General features: G+C 48.3%; 1 protein-coding gene across 1 annotated transcript in view; it reads left to right on the forward strand.

Annotated features, from left to right (window-relative positions):
- The window catches only part of MRPS27 (mitochondrial ribosomal protein S27), an 874,008-nt gene that overhangs the window by 700,129 nt on the left and 152,298 nt on the right, over positions 1-21,581 (forward strand). The window contains exon 8 of the mRNA XM_069627511.1: positions 1,405-1,507. Within this exon, the coding sequence (XP_069483612.1) occupies positions 1,405-1,507 (103 nt within the window). The remainder of the gene's footprint in view (positions 1-1,404; positions 1,508-21,581) is intronic.

Below are 21,581 nucleotides of genomic sequence, written 5' to 3' on the forward strand. Positions count from 1 at the left end.
CAACGTCATGGTAACTCTGATCCTGCAAATAAACAATGTGATTGTTCCGGAGTACGATTCGAAAAGGGACTTAGTAAAAATTGGCCAGGCTTCAGAATAGACTGTATTCAAGAAAAAAGCAATACGTATCAGTGTCCTTTTTGTATTTTTCTTTTGGCTTTTGCAGATGTTGTCAATCGATTTCTTGTACTTGCACAAAATCTGCCTTTCCACTTTTGTCCTGATCCAACTTCTGAAGCTGGGAGGGCTCTTCGCACTCAGTATGTTAGCAAAGATTTAAAGTTTCATCCACTTAGGACCTTCGATAGACTATTTACAACATATATATATATTTGTGAACATCTGGCTAATTGGGCTACTGAGACCTTTATAGTGATCTTGATAGTTTCATACATGTTGGAAGCTTAGACGGTGCAAGGGCTCATGAAGTGCAGGAGTAGCTTTTCAGTGGCTCTGTAAGGCAGCTGCCTTGTCTTCCAATTCTTTTTTCTGCAAGTGCTACTCCATGGACAGTAATCTGTTTGCCAAGAATTAGGTTAGGCCCCCACTCTGTAAAGTCATTCTGCTTTGGAATCTCCCACAATTATGCAGGTAATGGAACCGATGTAGGAGCATGTATGCTTCTCACTGTGGTGTCTGCTGCGGTTCATTTAGTTTAGTGTCCTCTTTCCACCATGTGCCCTTCCTCGCACTTTGCCCACTCAGTATAGTTGTCTGTTAGTCCCAGCCGGAGCTGATAGTTGGTGGTGGACGACGTTGGAGAGTGAAACATGTAGTAGAGCAGGGTGCCTCACCTAATGCAGGCGCCCTGATTTTGCTCTTACATTTTAGAATTTCTGTGCAAAAAATGCTTCGGGCCTGTTCGCGTGGCATGAACATCCAACAAGTATGCACATGAAGTGATATGTCTTAGCAGTATAGTCGTTTTTATGGTGAAAACATTTAAATTATGGCTGCTTTCATCTTTTGCCTTATTCATTATAGTTGTATGCATTGTTTGCCTTTGTCCTTACTCCCTCAGACTTAGAAAAGTTTAAAGCTAACTGCTGTATAGAATTTCTTATTCAGGAGGCAGGATAGTTCTGGTATGATTTTCTTTTTTATTAAGGAACCCTGCCCTCCATGTCAAAGTTCACGCAATCGAAATAACTGTTAATCAGGGGTGCACCAGTGTATTTGTAATATATATGCATTATGAGTAATATTAAATGAAGGATTGGACCTTCTCATCACCAAATATACTTAAGTTATATATTTAGTACAGATCCAAAAATGAGAACCTGTCTGATTGTTAGTGCACCTTGTATTACCTTTTGTAATTGAGCTTTTCTCCTTCCAGGCTGCTCTGTGTATGGAAATGTACAGGTATCACATTGCATTTCTCTGTTTTCAAATCCATTTTAGTGGGAGGATGAGAGGAATATTGGAGCATCATTATTTATCGCAGGCCTCAAGCAAGAAAATACGGTTGGCTTTAGCTCCCAACTTTATGGTCTGTCACTCCTTGGTAAGTTACAAGTCAATATGGTTATTCCTATTGGATGTTTCAACCTTTTTTATGCTTTCTATGTATGTATGTATGTATGTATGTATGTATGTATGTACTCAAGCCCAAGTGCTAGTAGATACTGTATCTGTTTGACGATGTTTGTAAGGTCTGAGTTAAGGCTTAGGATCAATGACTGCCATAGATGAATCAGTGACGCTCCTTATTTAAATTTCCCTCCAAAGGACATTCTCGACAGACTGTTCTTGATAAATAAGATAGATGCACCCATTATTAAAGCCGGCATGCCATGTGACTCTGTCATCTGTCCATCAGTTGGTTTGAGGCAATCAAATTATTCTGAGGATATTGCTTGGCCTTAACCAGAGTTGTATTCCTTCTAAACACCACTTTATGGCTGGGGTCTAAGCACTTGATCCTGATCTATTTTCCAGGAAGCAAGAGCCCATAGCCCTCATACTTCTTTCACATCTGGGATTTCTGCAGGCCTGACCTTTTCCATTGTTTATGGTGAGGCCTTTTGGGGGAGTATTTTTCCATAAGATCATTTTGTAGATGTTCATATTTGAAAAATGTTTTTTGTGGGTTGTTCCAAAACCCATATTTGGAACCTTGAAAGGTTTATACTCGAGCACTTGCACCTGCCAATGCTTTCCGCAGCAGGACACTGTCACACAGGTTCCATCAGGTGAAATAGAAGAATGGTGAATCAGACTTTTTTTTTTTTTTTTAAGTTGAGTCAATCAAAGCAATGCAATATAAATATACAACAGAAACTTCATGGATGCATTCAATAAATGTTGCAAGAATGTATTTGTTAGAAAAACTAGTGCATTCATTTTAAAAGGAAAACTTTTAATTATGCACCAATGACAAAAATCTCTCTCTATATATATTTCTGAGGCTTCTGGAATCTGCTTAGATCACATGCTATTCATAGGCCAACATCTAGTGGAAGCTGAACAGTATTACAGTTGTTGTTTTCGAAACTCAAAAAGGGATGTCGACAGGGCGTGCCAGTAATACAATTCCTATTGTGACGTTGACTGTACCCATGGTCCTTCACGCGTCGAGGTCTCTCAGATTGTTTTTTTCCACCATTGTGACGGAGCTTATCACAGATTTCATTTCGGCTAATGCCCTTTGCGTATGAAAATTTAAGACGAGTTGCTCTTTCTGTCCTTTTTCCAAACCACCTTCGACTACTTCATCGAGGCAGTGGAAAGGACGACCGTTGAACGAAATTCCAGACTCAACTGACCCTTTCGGCCTTGGAACGGACCTAGGACCTAACAGTAGGGAAAGTGGGGAGTTGTCATTGTAGAATGCACCCCCTCTCCCCCATTCCCTTTCTCTCCTGGCTGCCATTCCCCATAGACATGGAGAACACTCCATTTAAATGTAGGCCCATGTGCAATACAACATTCCTGTGGATAGACAAGCACCGGGTGGGCAATTTGTGACTAGTGCATAATCATGACGAGGACGCTTCGGGACCAAAGAACTAAACGCTGGGCCCATCATGCCATGCAGGCTGAGGCCGCCATGGACATGGAGGGAGCCTCCAGTGATGGCAGGCCCCCGACCCCAAGAGACAGGCTGGCGACTCTGTTACAGGGACAACACCTGGCAGCAAAAGCACTACCACGACCCCCAGCACTAAGCACATAGACTGTTGCAAGGAATCGACATTGTCGACCAAACGCCCACACACGGCGTCAATGGGGGGAGGTCCACAGAATCCCTGTCCTCTGAGCACCCGAGGTCCCGATCACCTCATGACTGGCCCCATAAGTCTAAAGACAAATCAGACGCCATGCCCAAAACATCGACTGAACATCAGTAGACGATGCTGCGGTCCACCCCACAGCTGAAAGTCAACATCCCACATCAAAAAAAAGGCTGTAAGCTTTGAAATCACTAGTATGTCCCACCTAGTGAAAAAGTATGTCCCTGAGAGCCTGCTGAAGTCCAAACACTCTAAGAAACACTCCTCCAAGAGCCCCAATCATAAGGAAAAGGCTAATATGGACAGTCTACCTCTACTCACAGGGAGAAACACTCTGTCCCCCAGGAGGAAGGTTCCTTGGCTGAAGCCTTAAAGAACAAAGGCCAGCCTCAAACTCAGGGTCAGTCTACACCCCAGGGCCATCCTACACCTTTAGAACAGGACACTACTCCTCAGTACCCTGGTGTCATTCCAAGTTCAACCACATGGACTGCTGAAGACATAGCCAGGGTCATGACTAGGATGACCTTTATGGCCAATTTCTTCGAAAATAACCCACAGGCATACCAGAACATCCAAACCACATCTCCCAACAGCTGAGGCTTCCACGTCCCAGACCCCAGCTAAGAAGGCTCGACCTGATACTCTTTCTATTTAAAGTCCTGTCCAACTAGTCCAGAGTGATCTGTATGATGTTCACACAGACGCTGATGACAATGAAACCTTTCAAGATAAGATACAGATCATCATTATGATGATGATGAGGAGGAGGAGGTGTAAAACCTAGCCTCACCAATTCAGTGGGACTCGCCAGTGGCCGATTCGCCAATTGACAATCAGCCTCTCCACAATGATATGCTTATTAAAGCTGCTGAACACGTTGGAATCCAAACCCAAGAGACTCAGCTTGATAAAGACTTTGTGTAAGATATATTTGGGGACAAAAAGGCTACCACTCAATTCATGCCTGTTCTACAATCTGTCCAAAGGAGGATTCAACCTTCCCTGAAACACCAAACCAGACAGGGCCAGTCAACCCCCGGGTTGAAAAACATTTCCACCCAGCACCATCTGACCCACTTTACATCAGGGGCCAGCTTAATCCAGATTCGCTTGTGGTTACCACAACCCGTAAAAAGGCAGGAACACTGTTCGCCTCATCGGAGGCACCCCAGATATGGAGAGCAAAAAACCCTACACTATAGGGAGAAAGGTAGCTACTTCGACAACTTTCCAAACAAGGATCGCCTTTGATAGTGCCATATCATATCAATAATTTGACGCTGTTGGCAAGCTACAACTGCCACAAATGGGACGAGATAACTACTCTAATAGCTTCTGCTCCCGAGCCTCTGAAGTCACAACTGGCCCTGGTAGCACTGGATGGCAAGGCAACATCCAGCTGCATTCTAAAAAACAACCTAGACGCCACAGAAAAGTCTGGCTTCAAACTTGAGAACCAAGCTACACTCCTTAATATGCCAGCGGAACCTAATGTCTTATTCGGGAAAACTGTAGAAGATGCGTTTAAGTCCGCCAAGGAGGAATATGTCACCCTAAAATCTCTAGGCTAGCTGACAAACAAACCACCAGGCCAGAGAGGCGGAAGCAATTTTTGTCGGTTTCGTGGCCAAAACTCTCAAAGAGGCTCTGGTTACGGACAGGGTCAGGGCTCTTCCTGGGGTAACGACCAGGGCCAAACCTCGCAGGGATTCCAGAGGGGCCAGCGCCGATCTCGTGGCTGGGGGAGGTCCTCCACATCCAGAGGTGGAGGTACACTTCCTAAACAATGACAGCCCGCTACAGGTCCCCTCCCATGCCTCTCCAGTAGGAGGGCACGTTTCATACTTCACCCACGCATGGGAGGGAATCACCACAGACAAGTGGGTGCTATCCACCGTGACAGGAGGTTATTGTGTGGAGCTCATCCAAAAACCATCGAACCATCCCCCACGTCAAAGGAAATCAACGAAGGAAGAACAACTCATCCTCCTCGAGGAGGTCACTGCGCTGCGACTCAAGGACGCCCTAGAGATGGTACGAGCGAGCGAAGTAAACAAGGGTATTTATTCAACCTACTTCCTTATGCCAAAGAAAGATCTATCTATGCGCCAAGTGTTAGACTTACACCCTGCAAACACTTCTGTAAAGCCACAAAAATTCAACATGACAACACTACAAGAGGTAATCCCCCTGCTAAAGTGGGGAGACTAGATGGCAACACTGGCTATGAAAGATGCCTATTTTCATATTTCAATGTTCCCAGCGCACAGAAAACTCTTGTGTTTCAAGATAGCAAACCAGCACTAACAATTCAAGGTTGCTACCCTTTCGGAATAGTGTCTGCTCCAAGGGTATTCACCAAGTTACTGGCGGTGATAGCAGCGCACCTGTGCAGGGAGGCAATCCCAGTGTCCCGCTACCCAGGCGACAGGTTGATCACCGGGGAATCACCCCATCTTTGCAAATAACACGCAAATAAGCCTAAACCTTCTCTTCCATTTGGGCTTCTCAATAAACGAGAAAAAATCAAGCCTTGTGCCAAACACAACAAAACAGTTCCTAGGAGTTGTCTTAAACACGTAAGCAGGGTTAGTCTTTCCATCCATGGAAAGAGTTCAGAACATGCTACGACAAGTATCTCTGTCTCAGGTTGGTCGACAGATAAGCGTACGCAAAGCAATGCGTTTACTAGGCATGATGGCCTTGTGCATATACCTGGTCCCATACGCACGTCTGCGCATGCACCCCATGCATGAGTGGTTGGCAAAATAATGGTCTCAGGCAAGCGGTTAGCGGGACAATCTAGTGGTCGTTTCACCAACACTAGTGCAAAACCTACGCTGGTGGACAAAGGAAAACCTGTTAAAGGGAAAACCCTTCCACGACTCGGCAGCACAAGTGATCGTTACAACAGGCACATCAGTCTCCGGGTGGGGAGCACATTACCTTCACCACCCAGCACAGGGTCTGTGGACTCGCATCACAGCCCAAAACCACATCAACCTGCTAGACCTAGCAGTATTCAAAACGCTTTTAGCATTTGAAGCGCAGCTGACGAATCAGTCTAAGTAGATACAAGCATCAGAAATACGATTGCAGTGACTAATGTATCTGAGGCTTGGGGATCTGCTTAGATCACATGCTATGCATAGGCCTACATCTAGTAGTAGCCGCGGAGTATTACATTTTTTGTTTTTGAAACTCGAAACTGAACGTCGACAGGGTGTGCCAGTAATAATATCCCTAGTGTGACGTCCACTGTACCCATGGTCCTTCATGCGTTGAGGTCCCTCAGATTGTTTTTTCCACCATCGTAGTCTGACTCGTATCACGGAGTACCTTCTTGGCTGACGCCATTTACATAGAAAAAGTTTAAAGTTTGTCTTTCTTTCTGTCCTACCGTACACCGCAAGACCTCTGGCCACGGCTTTCGAGGACAAGACCATCCGTCAACGACAATGACTCCCGTCTCGACAAACTTTTGTCTGTGGCCTATACAGGCCCCAACGGCCCCGTACGGTAGGGAGAGGGGGGGGCGGTTTATATGCCATCTCACTTAGAAAATGCATATTCCACTATACTCCCTTATTCCGGCTGGCTGCCATCTTTTAACACTATGGAAAATACTCCTTTTAAATTCTGTCCTTCCTGTAACAGGAAGTTTCCCTGGAAGGATTCACACAGTGTATAACCTTTGCCTCTGTAGGGACCATGCCAAAAAAGAGTGCAAGTCTTTCAAACTGTTTAGGCCTAAAACTTTAAATAACCACACGACTAAATGCTGAGCCCACAACGCCATGCAGGCAGAGGTCGCTGTGGACGTTGAGGGAGCCTCCAGCAATGTCAGCGTCCTATGTGGCGCGAGGACAATTGGGATCCGAGGGATTCCTGCATGCGAGCCACCGACTCCAATGGGTTGGCAGGTGTTTCTGCTACGGAGATGACACCCGGTGGCTCAAGCACCTCCACTACACACCACACTAAGCACACCCTGTTTTTGAGTTTTTTAATACCTGAAGCTGCCTTGCTATTTTGAAGGCACGAGTTTTCCCACTATTGCCTGCTTATTTGACAGTTTTTTGGCACTTCCAAGATTGCCACCATGGTTTTCTTTGTTGTGAAGGCAGGCTGGCTAAACTGAACTACCTCTCCCTGTGCAGCACTCCCATTGTTTGCTGAATGAATGTTTTTTTCCTTCCAACCAGGAACGGCAGGCTTTAGCCGGCCCTCTCAGCAAGGCCCACTGCCTGGATCTGGTTTCTTTCATCTGCTTTTCACTGAGAGTGAGGTCCTGTATCCACCCTCCTGGTCATCTGTTGTTTCCTGCACATGTGGAGTTTGTGCCTGGCTGCTGACCCCTCCATTAGGTAGGTACACTTTTATTCCCTGTCTTCTGGGCCACCGTGGTCGCGATCACCATATGACAGGCCCCTGAAACAGACGCCAAAGTCTGTTTCCGACACCGTGTCCAAAACTGGGAAGTCCTCCGGTTCGGGCACCGTGCATCAAAAGGCGCATCAATGGCCCCTGCAAAAAGCTCTAAAATGAGCAACTTAATTAAAAAACACATTCCAGACACTCTACTGAAGGCCAGACCGTCGAAAAATGCAAACTCCTCGACACCCCAGATCCGTAAATCACAGGGTTCAAAGAGTAGGGATTATTCTGCCCCTGAGGACACTCTTTCAGGGGCAATGCATTGTAAACAGCCACCTGCTTCAGAGCCCCTACCTACACCCTTAGTGTTGCCATGCTCCTCCCAATGGACCCCAGAACAGTTTGATTGGGTCATGAGGAGAATGTCTACTTTTGTAAATTTCTTTTTGCAACACGCAGATCAACTCCCCAACCTCCAGCCCCCCTCCCCACTCAAGGCGAAGCAGCTAGCAAACAGCCTGACACCAATGGAGCCCACCTGTAGGCAGCACAGACTAATACCTCGTCATAGCAAGACATAGGTCAGGACACATATTTTTATGACACTATGAGCTCGCAAGACCCTGGCTCATTTACAGACCCAGAAGACCAAGGGGACACAGGGGACTTAAACCAATACTATGATGATGATGACGTATACATCATCCAATCCCCAGATCATACCAATCAACTGCTGGCTGATTCCCCAGTAGACCACCAGCAGCAGTACAATGACCTGCTCTTAAAAGCTGCAGAACACTTTAAGATGGATACCCACGAAGCTCAAGTCGATATTTTGTAGAGGACATCCTTGGGGATAAGAGGTCTGCAGCACAGTTCAACCCTCTGCTCCAATCTGTCCAGAGGCGTATTCACCCATATCTACTTACCCCCAATCTGACAAGGGCGGTCAACACATGCATCGAAAAAATGTTCAGACCAGCCCCATTGGACTCTTTATACATTAGGGGGCAGCTAAAGCTTGACTTTCTAGTAGTCATCACCACAAGAAAGAGAGCAAGAACTCACCTAGCCTCTGCCAAACCCCCCCCCCCATACCTCCCTGACAAGGAGAGTAAGAAAATCGACACCCTGGGCAGGAAAGTAGCTTCCTCGGCTACCTATCAAATAAGAATAGCTAACAACACTACACTGTTATCCAGTTATAATTGCCACAAGTGGGACAAGGTCGCACAACAAATAGACTTGGTTCCAGAGCCCCTAAAGTCAGCTATTACACACTATTGCTGTTGGGATACAAGTAGCAAGCTGCATTCTAAAAAGTAACTTCGACGCAGCAGACAATGGGGGCAGATTGTGGCGGAGGGTACACTCATCAAACGCCATGCATGACTTTGTCAATCGGGTTTCAAATTGGGGACCCAGGCTACCCTTTTCAACATGCACATCAAGCCCAACGCATTATTTGGCAATCGGCCGAGGACGCACTAAAATGTGCAAAGGAGGAATACGACACCCTCAAATCCCTGGGACAACTCATTAACAAACCCTTTGGGCAGAGAGGAGGTTCAAATACACTCCGGTTTAGAGGACAGAACTCCCAGCCGTCCTCCCAATTACAACCAGGGTGGGCAGAGTTCGTCCTGGAGCTCTTCACAAGGCTAGTCCTACCAACAGAATTTTCAAAGAGGCCAAAGAAGGTCCTGAAGTAGGGGCTCCACCCCTCCTAAGCATTGACCAACCGCTACAGGTTCCCTTCGATGCCTCTCCAGTATGAGGTTGCGTTTCACACTTTACCCACGTATGGGAGGGGGATCATGTCAGACAAGTGGGTACTTTCCACCGTGGTGGAGGGCTATTGCAAAGAGCTGATTAAAAACACCAGCCAGCCAACCACCCGCCAAGACAAAGACAAACTCACAGGAAGAACAACCCATCCTGTTAGAAGAGGTCAAAGCACTTCTACTAAAGGACGTCATAGAAATCATCCTGGCAAACCAGGTAAACAGGGGTATTTATTCAATGGACTTTTTTGTGCCAAAAAAAACCTAACAATGCGCCCTGTCCTAAATGTGCACCCTACAAACACCTATGTCAAGCCACAAAAATTCTGCATGACTAAGCTACAGGAAGTAATCCCACTGCTAAAACAGGGGGACTACATGGCAACCTTGGACATGAAAGATGCATACATTCATAGCTTTAAGATAGCATACCAACACTACCAATTCAAGGTACTAACCTTCGGTATAGCCTCGGCTCCAAGGGTATTCACCAAAGTACTAGCGGTAGTGGCAGCGCACCTACGCAGAGAATCAATTTCACTGTTCTCTTACCTCGACGATTGGCTGATAACAGGGGAATCCCCCCAAATTTGCAAGCAAAATACCCAAAAATCAATCAATCTTATGGTCCAATTGGGATTCTCAATCAACGAGAAAAATCGAGTCTCGTTCCAAGCAAAACAAAACAGTACTTAGGAGCTGTCATAAAAACAGGACAGGGTCTCGTCTTTACGTCAAACGAAAGAGTGAAAAAATATACTGCTGCAAATACCTCGGTATGTAGCCGGTTGCCAAATAACCGTACGGAAAGCAATGCGTTTGCTCGGGATGATAGCTTTGTGCATTTACCTGGTTCTGCATGCATGGCTGCGCATGCACCCAATGCAAGAGTGGTTAGCGAAACAGTGGTCTCAGGCAAGTGGTCAGTGGGACTATCTAGTGGTTGTTTTGCTAATGCTAGTTCAGGCACTATGCTGGTGGACAAAGGAAAATCTGTTAAACGGAAAAACCTTTTGCAATCCAAAAGTGCAAGTGATTGTCACAACAGACTCATCTCTCACCGGATGAGGAGCCCACTACCTCCACCACACTGTGCATGGCCTGTGGACCCATATCACAGCCCAAAATCACATAAGCTTCTTAGAGCTACAAGCAGTGCTCAAAGTCCTACAAGCTTTTCAAGTGCATCTGTCAGGTCAAACAGTACAAATCCTCAGACAGCACCACTGCCATGTTATTCATAAACATGCAGGGAGGCACACACTCTCCAAGTCTGTCCAGGCTAGCATAGAAAATGTGAAAGTGGGCACTCAAGCGGTACATGTTCCTACTATCGAAACATATTCCAGGGGAACTCAATTCTCAGGCAGACTCCCTAAGCAGAGATCCTCTACCCGAAGAGCACGAGTTGAAGCTCAGCAGAAAAACCTCAGATTATATGTTTTCCCTCTGGGGCTATCCTCCTTTAGACTTGTTTGCCACAAGCCTAAACACACAATGCCCAGACTTTGCATCCAGGTTTCCCCAACCCGGGTCAAGCGGAACGCCCTGTGGATGAGCTGGTCAGGGAAATTTGCCTTCGGTTTTCCCCCAACACCGCTACTGAGCAGAACAGTGAACAAACTGCACCAGGAACCTATGACGCTAATCCTGGTTGCTCCCATGTGGGCAAGACAACCTTGATTTCCGCATCTGCACAAACTAGCAAAGTGCAATCCAATCAAACTCCTGTGCCCCTTCAAAATGCTCACCCTCCACAGGGGGACAGCGTTGCACCCACATCCTCAATCCATGAACTTGGCAGTTTGGCTCCTGAAGTTATCGAGTTTGGCCAATAAAATCTACTGCAAAGGTATATGGAAATCCTCAAGGAGGCACACAAACCAAATACCAGACACTGTTATTTTGACAAATGGAAGAGATTTGTAATATGGTGCCAGTCAAAAAATGTAAACCCGATCGTTTGCACTCCGTCGCACATTCTTCATTACATGCTCCACTTACTACACTCCGGTCTAGTATTCAACTCCATCAGGGTCCATCTGGCGGCTCTTTCTACATACACCACTTCTCAAAGCAAGGTGTCCTGGTGGAAAGTCCCTCCCATTAAGGCATTCATGGAAGCAGCAAAGAAGCTTTATCACCCCATTCACAAAAATGTGGTACTAGCAAAGCTCATACCTCCCCCGCCTCCCCTTTGAGCCTATGTACAAATCCAGACTTAAACACCTAACATATAAAACAACTTTTCTGGTGGCCATCACTTCCATAAAAAGAGTAAGAGAACTACAAGCTTTGTCAGTGCAAGACCCTTTCTTTGTTATCCACAAAGAGAAGTTGGTACTAAGAACACACCCTAGATTTTCACCTAAGTTCATATCTAAGTTCCATGTCAACCAATCAATTGAACTACCCGCTTTCTTTCAAAACCCTTCAAGCTCAGCTGAGAAAAACCTCCATACACTGCATGTAAGGAGGGTGGTTCTTTACTATGTAAACAAGACAAAACCGCTACAAAAAACAGAACAACCGTCCGTCTCCCTTGCACCTGGCGGGGAAGGAAGAACACCATCTGCAGATGGATAGTGAAATGCATACAGCTCTGCTACTCTCTATCAAACAAACCTCTGCCTTTCACACCAAGAGCTCACTCTACCAGGGGTACAGGACCTACTTTTTCCTTTATTGCAAACGTCCCGCTGTGCGCAATTTGCAAAGCAGCTACCTGGAGCTCTATTAATAACTTCACTCAGCTGTATTGACACAAGTTCTAAATCAGATTCACAGGTGGGACAAGCAGTGCTAAAACATCTATTTGCCACTGTACCTTCTCACAACCCACCACCTTCTCCAGACACTGCTTGCTAATCTATGCATAGCATGTGATCTAAGCAGATCCACAAGCCTCAGAAGGGATACAACACTCGCCGTAATCATATTTCTGATGCTTGTATCTGCTTAGATTCACATGTGCCCCCCCTCCTCCCCTGTGTAGTAGAAGACGCATGGATGTTTTCTGGCTTATCACTCTTATCTGCTATCTTACATCTGTACTCGCGGTACACTTCATGCTACCTCATGTCAGAAACAAAACAATCTGAGGGATCCTGATGCGTGAAGGAAAACAAAAAATGTAATACTCTGCGGCTACCACTAGATGTCAGAATGTATCATATATATATTTCTGAGGCTTGTGGAATCTGCTTAGATCACATGCTGTGCATAGGCCGACATCTAGTGGAAGCTGCGGAGTATTACAGTTTGTTTTTCGAAACTCGAAAATGGGCGTCGACACAGGCGTGCCAGTAATACTATCCCTAGTGTGACTTCCATGGTACCCAAGATCCCTCACGCGTCTAGGATCCTCAGATTGTTTTTTTCCGCCATACTGGTCGGAAGCATCTTGCGGAGTCCCCTGGCCTTAGCCATACTTTTGCTAATAATTGAAATTTACTATTCTTTATTGACATCCTTCCCCACCCCAACGTCGACCCTCGACACTCGACGACGGCTGGAGAAGACATCGACCGTCGGCTGCTGCACGACGGATCTGGGCCTCGGAAGGCCGCTGGCCTCGGCCCGGGCCTGGTAGGCCGCTGGCCTCGGCCCTGCAAGTAGGGAGAGTGGGGGGTGGTACATACTCTTCACTCTTGGTATATATATATATAGGTACACCTTATATATTTCCTACACTTACCAGCCCGCTGCCTTAAGGTGCGTATGGAGGGTACCCCTTTCCAATTCTTCCCCAAGAGCAACCGCAAATACCCTTGGGTCGACAGGCACGCCACGTGCAATCTCTGCTTACCGAGGGACCACCCCGAAGCGAACTGCAGAGCGTGTAGTAGGTTTAAACCTAAGACACTTAAGGACCGTTCGACAAAGCGTTGGGCCCACCACGCCAGGCAAGCGGCCATGGCAGCGGAGGGCGCCTTCAGCGATGGCAGCGACGCCGTACTTTCGGACGGCGAGGGCATTACGGCGTCGAAAGACAGCCGAGCGCAGGTCCCCGACCTCGGAAGGTCGTCCGGCACACTAAGTCCAACCGAACCTCGACGACGTCGACTTCTCGGAAAGAGGCACAGATAGAACGGTCCGACTGTGTGTCCTCTGGGCGCTCTCGATCGAGATCGCCTCATGACGCAAGGCAATCATCCACTCTTGCCAAGAGTGCCTCGCTCCCTAAACTAACGGAAGTTCGATCGTCGGAAGACGAAGACGACTTCCACCCCCAGGCAGTTAACACCAGCGAGGCCCCACGGTCGAAAGACACAGATACCTCGCCCGATCCTCGACGCCAGGCGTCGAAAGTCTCCGGGGCCTCCAAGGGACAGGGAAAACATTTTTCCACGCACGGGGAGGGGGGAAAACAGCGGAAAGCACATTCTTCCACTGTAAGACCATCCTTACCCCCTAAGCAGACAGACAAATACAAGTCTACTGAAGGATCAACATCCAGCAAGGTTACCCTTGATAAGTCCCCTAAATTGCCTACTAAGGTCATCCCCTGTTCCAAACAATGGTCCAGTGAAGACATAGACAGGGTCATGTCAAGGATGTCTTCCTTGGCTGATTTTTACGACAAAAATCCAGAGCATTTCCTCTCGTATGACCCTCAGGGGGCCACACCCTCAGGTTCCACTGATCCTATCCCCCTAAGTAAGAAGGCCCGGTTCGAAAGACCTGAACCCTTCGAGGTGCAGCCTTACTCTACTCCATACTCTACTCCACACCCCAGGTACCAAGGACAGCCTTTCCCTGAGGGGGACCAGGAGTTTGAAATTATGGAGGAACAGACCGGGACTGAATACTATGCGGATGATGAGGACCAGGAGGAGGGAGACGATGAGCAGGAAATTTACAGAGTAGATTCCCCAGTAGAGAGCGAAGCCCCAGTTACCGACTCGCCAGTCGATAACCAGCCCCTCCTTAATGAGGTTCTCGCTCGCGCAGCAGAACATTTTCACATCGACACCCACGGTGTACAGGAGGAAAGGGACTTCGCAGAAGAGTTGGTGGGAGAGAGGAGGCCGGTCGCTCAGACCATCCCTATCCTTAAATCCATCCAACGTAGAATAGACCCGTCCCTGGTGAACCCAAACCTCACCAGAGCAGTCAACCCCAGGGTCGAAAAACTTTTCCGGGCAGCCCAGTCTGACCCTCTCTATATAAGAGGACATCTTAAACCAGACTCCCTAGTTGTTACCAACACTCGGAAGAGGGCTGGAACACCCTTATCGTCGTCAGAAGCTCCTCCCGACAAGGAGAGCAAGAAACTGTACGGGTTTGGCAGAAAGGTAGCCTCAACGTCCGCCTACCAAGCAAGAATTGCTAACTCCACCACCCTGTTGGTCAGTTACAACTGCCATCAATGGGAAGAGGTCGCGGCACTCATAGCATCTGCTCCTGAACCGTTAAAGGGCCAGTTGGCTCAGATCTCGGCAGAAGGGAGAGCCGTGTCTGGTTGCATATTAAAAGCAACTTTCGACGCCGCGGACAACGCAGGAAGATTGATAGCAGAAGGTACTGTTATCAAAAGACATGCGTGGCTACGGCAGTCGGGGTTCAAAACAGAAACTCAGGCTTCATTAATAGACAAGCCGGTGGAACCCGATCTATTGTTTGGGAAAGCGGTCGAAGACGCACTTAAAACGCCAAAAACGAATACGAAACACTGAAATCCCTTGGCCAACTAACCAACAAACCCCCTAACCAGAGGGGGAACAGTAATTTTCGTCGCCCACGCGGCCAAAATTCACAAAGAGGCAACTATGCCCAGGGACAGGGTACACAGTGGAACAACAGCCAGCAGTCTACCCAAAGTTTCGGCAGGGGTAACAAAAGAGGTTGTGGGAGAGGCAGAGGCAGCCCCAACAAGGGAGGTGGCACGCCTCCACCAAAGCAGTGACGCTCAGTTCAGGGTCCCTTCTCACGCAACCCCAGTAGGGGGACGCATTTCCAACTTCACCCAGGCTTGGGAAGGGATCACCTCAGACAGATGGGTGCTGTCAACAGTGTCCACAGGATATTGTATATAATTACTGCAGCGTCCCCGGAACCATCCTCCACGACAAAGAGTACACTCCTTAGAACATCAGAAGATCCTTCTCGAGGAGATCGCCATTCTGCTAGAAAAGGATGCGATAGAACTCGTCCCAGGACACCAGGTAAACAAGGGTATCTATTCAACTTACTTCCTTGTGCCAAAGAAAGATTTGACAATGCGCCCAGTATTGGACTTACGGCCTGCCAACAAGTATGTCAAGCCCCAAAAATTCTGTATGACCACGCAACAAGAGGTAATCCCCCTCCTAAAAAAGGGGGATTACATGGCAACCTTGGATATGAAAGATGCTTATTTTCATATTTCCATGCTCCCGGCGCACAGAAAGTACTTGCGCTTCAAGGTGGACAGTCGCCACTACCAATTCAAGGTACTATCCTTCGGGATAGCTTCAGCACCAAGGGTTTTCACCAAGGTACTGGCGGTGGCAGCTGCACACCTACGCAGGGAGGCAATCCCAGTGTACCCTTATCTGGACGACTGGCTCATAACGGGGGAAACCCCAGGAATTTGCAGGACAAACATTCAAAGGACTATCGACCTCCTCCACGAATTATGCTTCTCAATCAACGAGAAGAAGTCAAGCCTGGTGCCAAGCACCTCAAAACAGTTCCTAGGAGCAATCCTAGATACTCAGAGAGGGTTGACCTTCCCTTCGGAAGAGAGAATTCGGAATATACTACTGCAAATTCCACATTATCAGTCCGGTCAACAAATAACGGTACGCAAAGCAATGCGGTTACTGGGCATGATGGCGTCATGCATTTACCTGGTCCCCCACGCGCGACTGCGCATGCGTCCCATGCAGGAATGGTTGGCGAAACAGTGGTCTCAGGCAAGTGGGACGATCTAGTGGTCGTTTCGCCAACACTTGTACAAAACCTACACTGGTGGACAAGAGAGAATCTCGCAAGGGGAAAACCCTTTTACGATCCCGAAGTAAAGGCAGTGGTGACTACAGATGCATGCCTGAATGGGTGGGGAGCTCACCATCTCCACCACACAGCTCAGGGTCTCTGGTCTCACTCAGTAGCCAAGAACCACATCAACCTGCTAGAGCTTCTGGCAGTATTCCGAGCCCTTCGGGCGTTCGAGCCCCATCTACTAAACTTGTCGGTGCAGATCCAGACGGACAGCACGACAGCCATGTTCTATCTGAACAAGCAAGGAGGGACTCGTTCGCCAAATCTGTCCAAGCTTGCCCAGAAAATATGGATATGGGCACTCAGACGGAACATCTTCCTGTCATCGCAACATGTTCCAGGGGAGCTCAATTCCCTAGCGGATGCTCTAAGCAGAGACTCCCTCCCAGAAGAACACGAATGGGTCCTTCACAGAGAGATTGTAAAAGATCTCTTCTGTCAGTGGGGTTTCCCCACTATAGACTTATTCGCCACAAGCGAAAACAAACAATGCCCAGGATTTGCATCCAGGTTCCCCCAGCCAGACTCCCAAGGGAACGCCCTGTGGATGAACTGGTCAGGGATGTTTGCGTACACTTTTCCACCAACTCCTCATCAGGAAGGTGGTGTACAAGATGAACAAGGAATCGATGACGCTCATCCTAGTTGCTCCCATGTGGGCGAGACAACCATGGTTTCCACACCTACGCAGGATGGCGGTGTGCGAGCCTATCAAACTTCCAACCTGGTACAACCTACTGTCCCAGCAACAAGGTCAAACAGTGCACCAGCAACCCAACTCAATGAACCTGGCAGCATGGCTCCTGAGGTCATAGAGTTTGGACATCTCAATTTACCACAGAGGTGTATGGACATCCTAAAAGAATCCAGGAAACCAAACACAAGGCACTGTTACTTTGACAAGTGGAAGAGATTCGTTATTTGGTGCCAGAATAAACAAATCAACCCTGTTGATTGCACTCCTTCCAACGTTGTGACATACATGCTCCACCTGCTGGATGCAGGATTGGTTTTAACTCTCTGAAAGTACACCTGGCAGCCCTCTCGGCTTACACCACATCCCATAACAAGGTGTCGTGGTGGAAAGTACCAGTAGTTAAAGCCTTCATGGAAGGAGTAAAGAGACTTCACCCTCCTATTTCGAACCCACCGCCAGGATGGGACCTTAATGTGGTGCTAGCTAAGCTCATGGGCCCCCCTTTCGAACCCATGCATAAAAGTAGTCTCAAACACCTGACTTATAAAACGGCCTTCTTTGTAGCCATTACCTCTATAAGAAGGGTCAGTGAAATTCAGGCTCTGTCAGTGCATGATCCTTTCTTTACTATCCATAAAGACAAACTGGTTTTACGCACACACCCTAGGTTCTCACCTAAATTTATATCAAAGTTCCATGTAAACCAGTCCATCGAGCTTCCGGCTTTCTTCCAGAACCCGCAAAGCTCGGCTGAGGTGAAACTACACACCCTAGATGTGCGTAGGGCGGTCCTCTACTATGTAAATAAAACCAGACCGCTAAGGAAAACAGATCAACTGTTTGTCTCCGTAGCTACAGGCAGAGAGGGAGATCGCGTCTCTAAAGGCGCTATCTCGAAGTGGATTATCAACTGTATACAGCTGTGTTACTCTCTTTCTGAAAAAACTCTGCCTTTTACGCCAAGGGCCCACTCTACTAGAGGCATTGGGGCCACTCTGGCTTTCATTGCAAATGTTCCCCTCGACACCATTTGCAAAGCAGCTACTTGGAGCTCTATTCACACTTTTAATCAGCATTACTGCATTGACACTCATTCCAAGACAGATACACAAGTGGGACAAGCGGTTCTAAGACACCTGTTTGCTCATGACCCTTCTCACATCCCACCTCCTTATTCTGGTACTGCTCGCTAATCTATGCACAGCATGTGATCTAAGCAGATTCCACAAGCCTCAGAAGGGATACATTACTCACCGTAATCGTATTTCTGATGCTTGTATCTGCTTAGATTCACATGCGACCCACCCTTCCTCCCCTCCGAGAGAAGGCGCATGATTGCTTGTAGTCTTACCTTTCTGTCTATCTGCTTGGATTATCTGTACTCACGCTACTCCTCATGCTTCCTCATGTCAGAAAAAATACAATCTGAGGATCCTAGACGCGTGAGGGATCTTGGGTACAGTGGACGTCACACTAGGGATAGTATTACTGGCACGCCTGTGTCGACGCCCATTTTCGAGTTTCGAAAAACAAACTGTAATACTCCGCAGCTTCCATTAGATGTCGGCCTATGCACAGCATGTGAATCTAAGCAGATACAAGCATCAGAAATACGATTACGGTGAGTAATGTATCATATATATATTTCTGAGGCTTGTGGAATCTGCTTAGATCACATGCTGTGCATAGGCCGACATCTAGTGGAAGCTGCGGAGTATTACAGTTTGTTTTTCGAAAGTCGAAAATGGGCGTCGACACAGGCGTGCCAGTAATACTATCCCTAGTGTGACGTCCACTGTACCCAAGATCCCTCACGCGTCTAGGATCCTCAGATTGTTTTTTTCCGCCATACTGGTCGGAAGCATCTTGCGGAGTTCCCTGGCCTTAGCCATACTTTTGCTGTTATTATAATTATAATTCTTATTCATTCCCTTCCCCACCCCAACGTCGACCCTCAACCTCGACGACGGCTGGAGAAGTCATCGACCGTCGACTGCTGCACGACGGATATGGGCCTCGGAAGGCCGCTGGCCTCGGCCCGGGCCTAGTAGGCCGCTGGCCTCGGCCCTTACAAGTAGGGAGAGTGGGGGGTGGTACATACTCTTCACTCTTGATATATAGTTACATTTATATATTCCTACACTTAGCAGCCCGCTGCCTTAAGGTGCGTATGGAGGGTACCCCTTTTCAATTCTGCCCCAAGTGCAATCGCAAATACCCTTGGGTCGACAGGCACGCCACGTGCAATCTCTGCTTGCCGAGGGATCACCCCGAAGCGAACTGCAGAGCGTGTAGTAGGTTTAAGCCTAAGACACTTATGGACCGTTCGACAAAGCGTTGGGCCCACCACGCCAGGCAGGAGGCCATGGCAGCGGAGGGCGCCTTCAGCGATGGCAGCGACGCCGTACTTTCGGACGGCGAGGGCATTACGGCGTCGAAAGACAGCCGACGAGCGCAGGTCCCCGACCTCGGAAGGTCGTCCGGCAGGGCGGCTATGGGGAAGACCCCCGGCGACGCAAGCGCTACACACCTAACACACACTAAACACACTAAGACCAACCGGACCTCGACGACGTCGACTTCCCGGAAAGAGGCACAAAAAGAACGGTCCGACTCGGTGTCCTCTGGGCGCTCTCGATCGAGATCGCCTCACGACGCAAGGCAATCATCCACTCTTGCCAAGAGTGCCTCGCTACACACATTAACGGAAGTTCGATCGTCGGGAGACGAAGACGACTTCCACCCCCAGGCCGCGCTCCAAGATACCGAGACCGCGGTTAACACCAGTGAGGCCCCACGCCCGAAGCACACAGATACCTCTCCAGACCCTCGGCGCCAGGCGTCGAAAGTCTCTGGGGCCTCCAAGGGACAGGGAAAACATTTTTCCACGCACGGGGAGGGGGGGAAACAGAGGAAAGCACAGCCTTCCACCCCTGTAAAGCCATCCTCTCACCCTAGGCAGACAAGCAAACACAAGTCTACCCTTGAAAAGTCCCATAAATCACCTGCTAAAGTAATACCCTGTTCCAGGGAATGGTCCAGTGAAGACATAGACAGGGTTATGTCTAGGATGTCTTCCTTAGCTGATTTTTATGATAAGAACCCAGAACACTTTCTTTCATATAACCCTCAAGGGGCCACACCCTCAGGCTCCTCCGATCCTATCCCGCTAAGTAAAAAGCCCCGGTTCGAAAGACCTGAACCCTTCGAGGTTCAGCCTTACTCCACTCCATATTCTACTCCACTCCCCGGTTACCAGGGACAAGTTTTCCCTGAAGAGGACCAGGAGTTTGACATTATGGAAGAACAAACCGGGACAGATTACTATGCGGAGGATGAGGACCTGGAGGAGGGAGAAGATGAGCAGGAAATTTACAGAGTAGATTCCCCAGTACAAAGCGAAGCCCCAGTTACTGACTCTCCAGTTGATAACCAGCCCCTCCTTAACGAGGTTCTCGCTCGAGCAGCGGAACACTTCCACATCGACACCCACGGTGTACAGGAGGAAAGGGACTTCGCGGAGGAGTTTGTAGGAGAGAGAAGACCGGTCGCTCAGACCATCCCTATCCTCAAATCCATCCAACGAAGAATAGATCCTTCCCTGGTGAATCCGAACCTCACCAGAGCTGTCAACCCCAGAATTGAAAAGATTTTCCGGGCAGCCCAGTCTGACCCTCTGTATATAAGGGGACATCTTAAACCAGATTCCCTAGTGGTTACCAACACTAGAAAAAGGGCTGGCACGCCCTTATCTTCATCAGAAGCTCCTCCCGACAAGGAGAGCAAAACACTTTACGGGTTTGGCAGGAAGGTAGCCTCAACGTCCGCCTACCAAGCAAGGATTGCGAATTCCACCACCCTGTTGGCTAGTTACAATTGCCATCAATGGGAAGAAGTCGCGGCGCTCATTGCCTCTGCTCCAGAACCGTTAAAGGGCCAGCTGGCTCGGATCTCGGCAGAGGGGAGAGCCGTGTCTGGTTGCATTTTAAAAGCAACTTTCGACGCCGCTGACAACGCAGGGAGATTGATAGCAGAAGGTACTGTTATCAAGAGACATGCGTGGTTACGGCAGTCGGGATTCAAGACAGAAACCCAGGCTTCTTTAATAGACAAGCCAGTGGAACCCGACCTATTGTTTGGGAAAGCGGTCGAAGACGCACTTAAAAGTGCCAAAGATGAATATGAGACTCTCAAATCCCTTGGCCAGCTTACCAACAAACCCCCTAACCAGAGGGGGAACAGTAATTTTCGTCGCCCACGCGGCCAAAATTCACAAAGAGGCAACTATGCCCAGGGACAGGGTACACAATGGAATAACAACCAGCAGTCTACCCAGAGTTACGGCAGGGGTAACAAGAGAGGTCGTGGAAGAGGCAGAGGCAGCCCCAACAAGGGAGGTGGCACGCCTCCACCAAAACAGTGACGCTCAGTTCAGGGTCCCTTGTCACGCAACCCCAGTAGGGGGACGCATTTCCACCTTCACCCAGGCTTGGGAAG

Source organism: Ambystoma mexicanum, chromosome 6p (assembly GCF_040938575.1).
Source record: "Ambystoma mexicanum isolate Mex_15411 chromosome 6p, UKY_AmexF1_1, whole genome shotgun sequence".
In the NCBI taxonomy this organism is placed as follows: Eukaryota; Metazoa; Chordata; class Amphibia; order Caudata; family Ambystomatidae; genus Ambystoma; species Ambystoma mexicanum.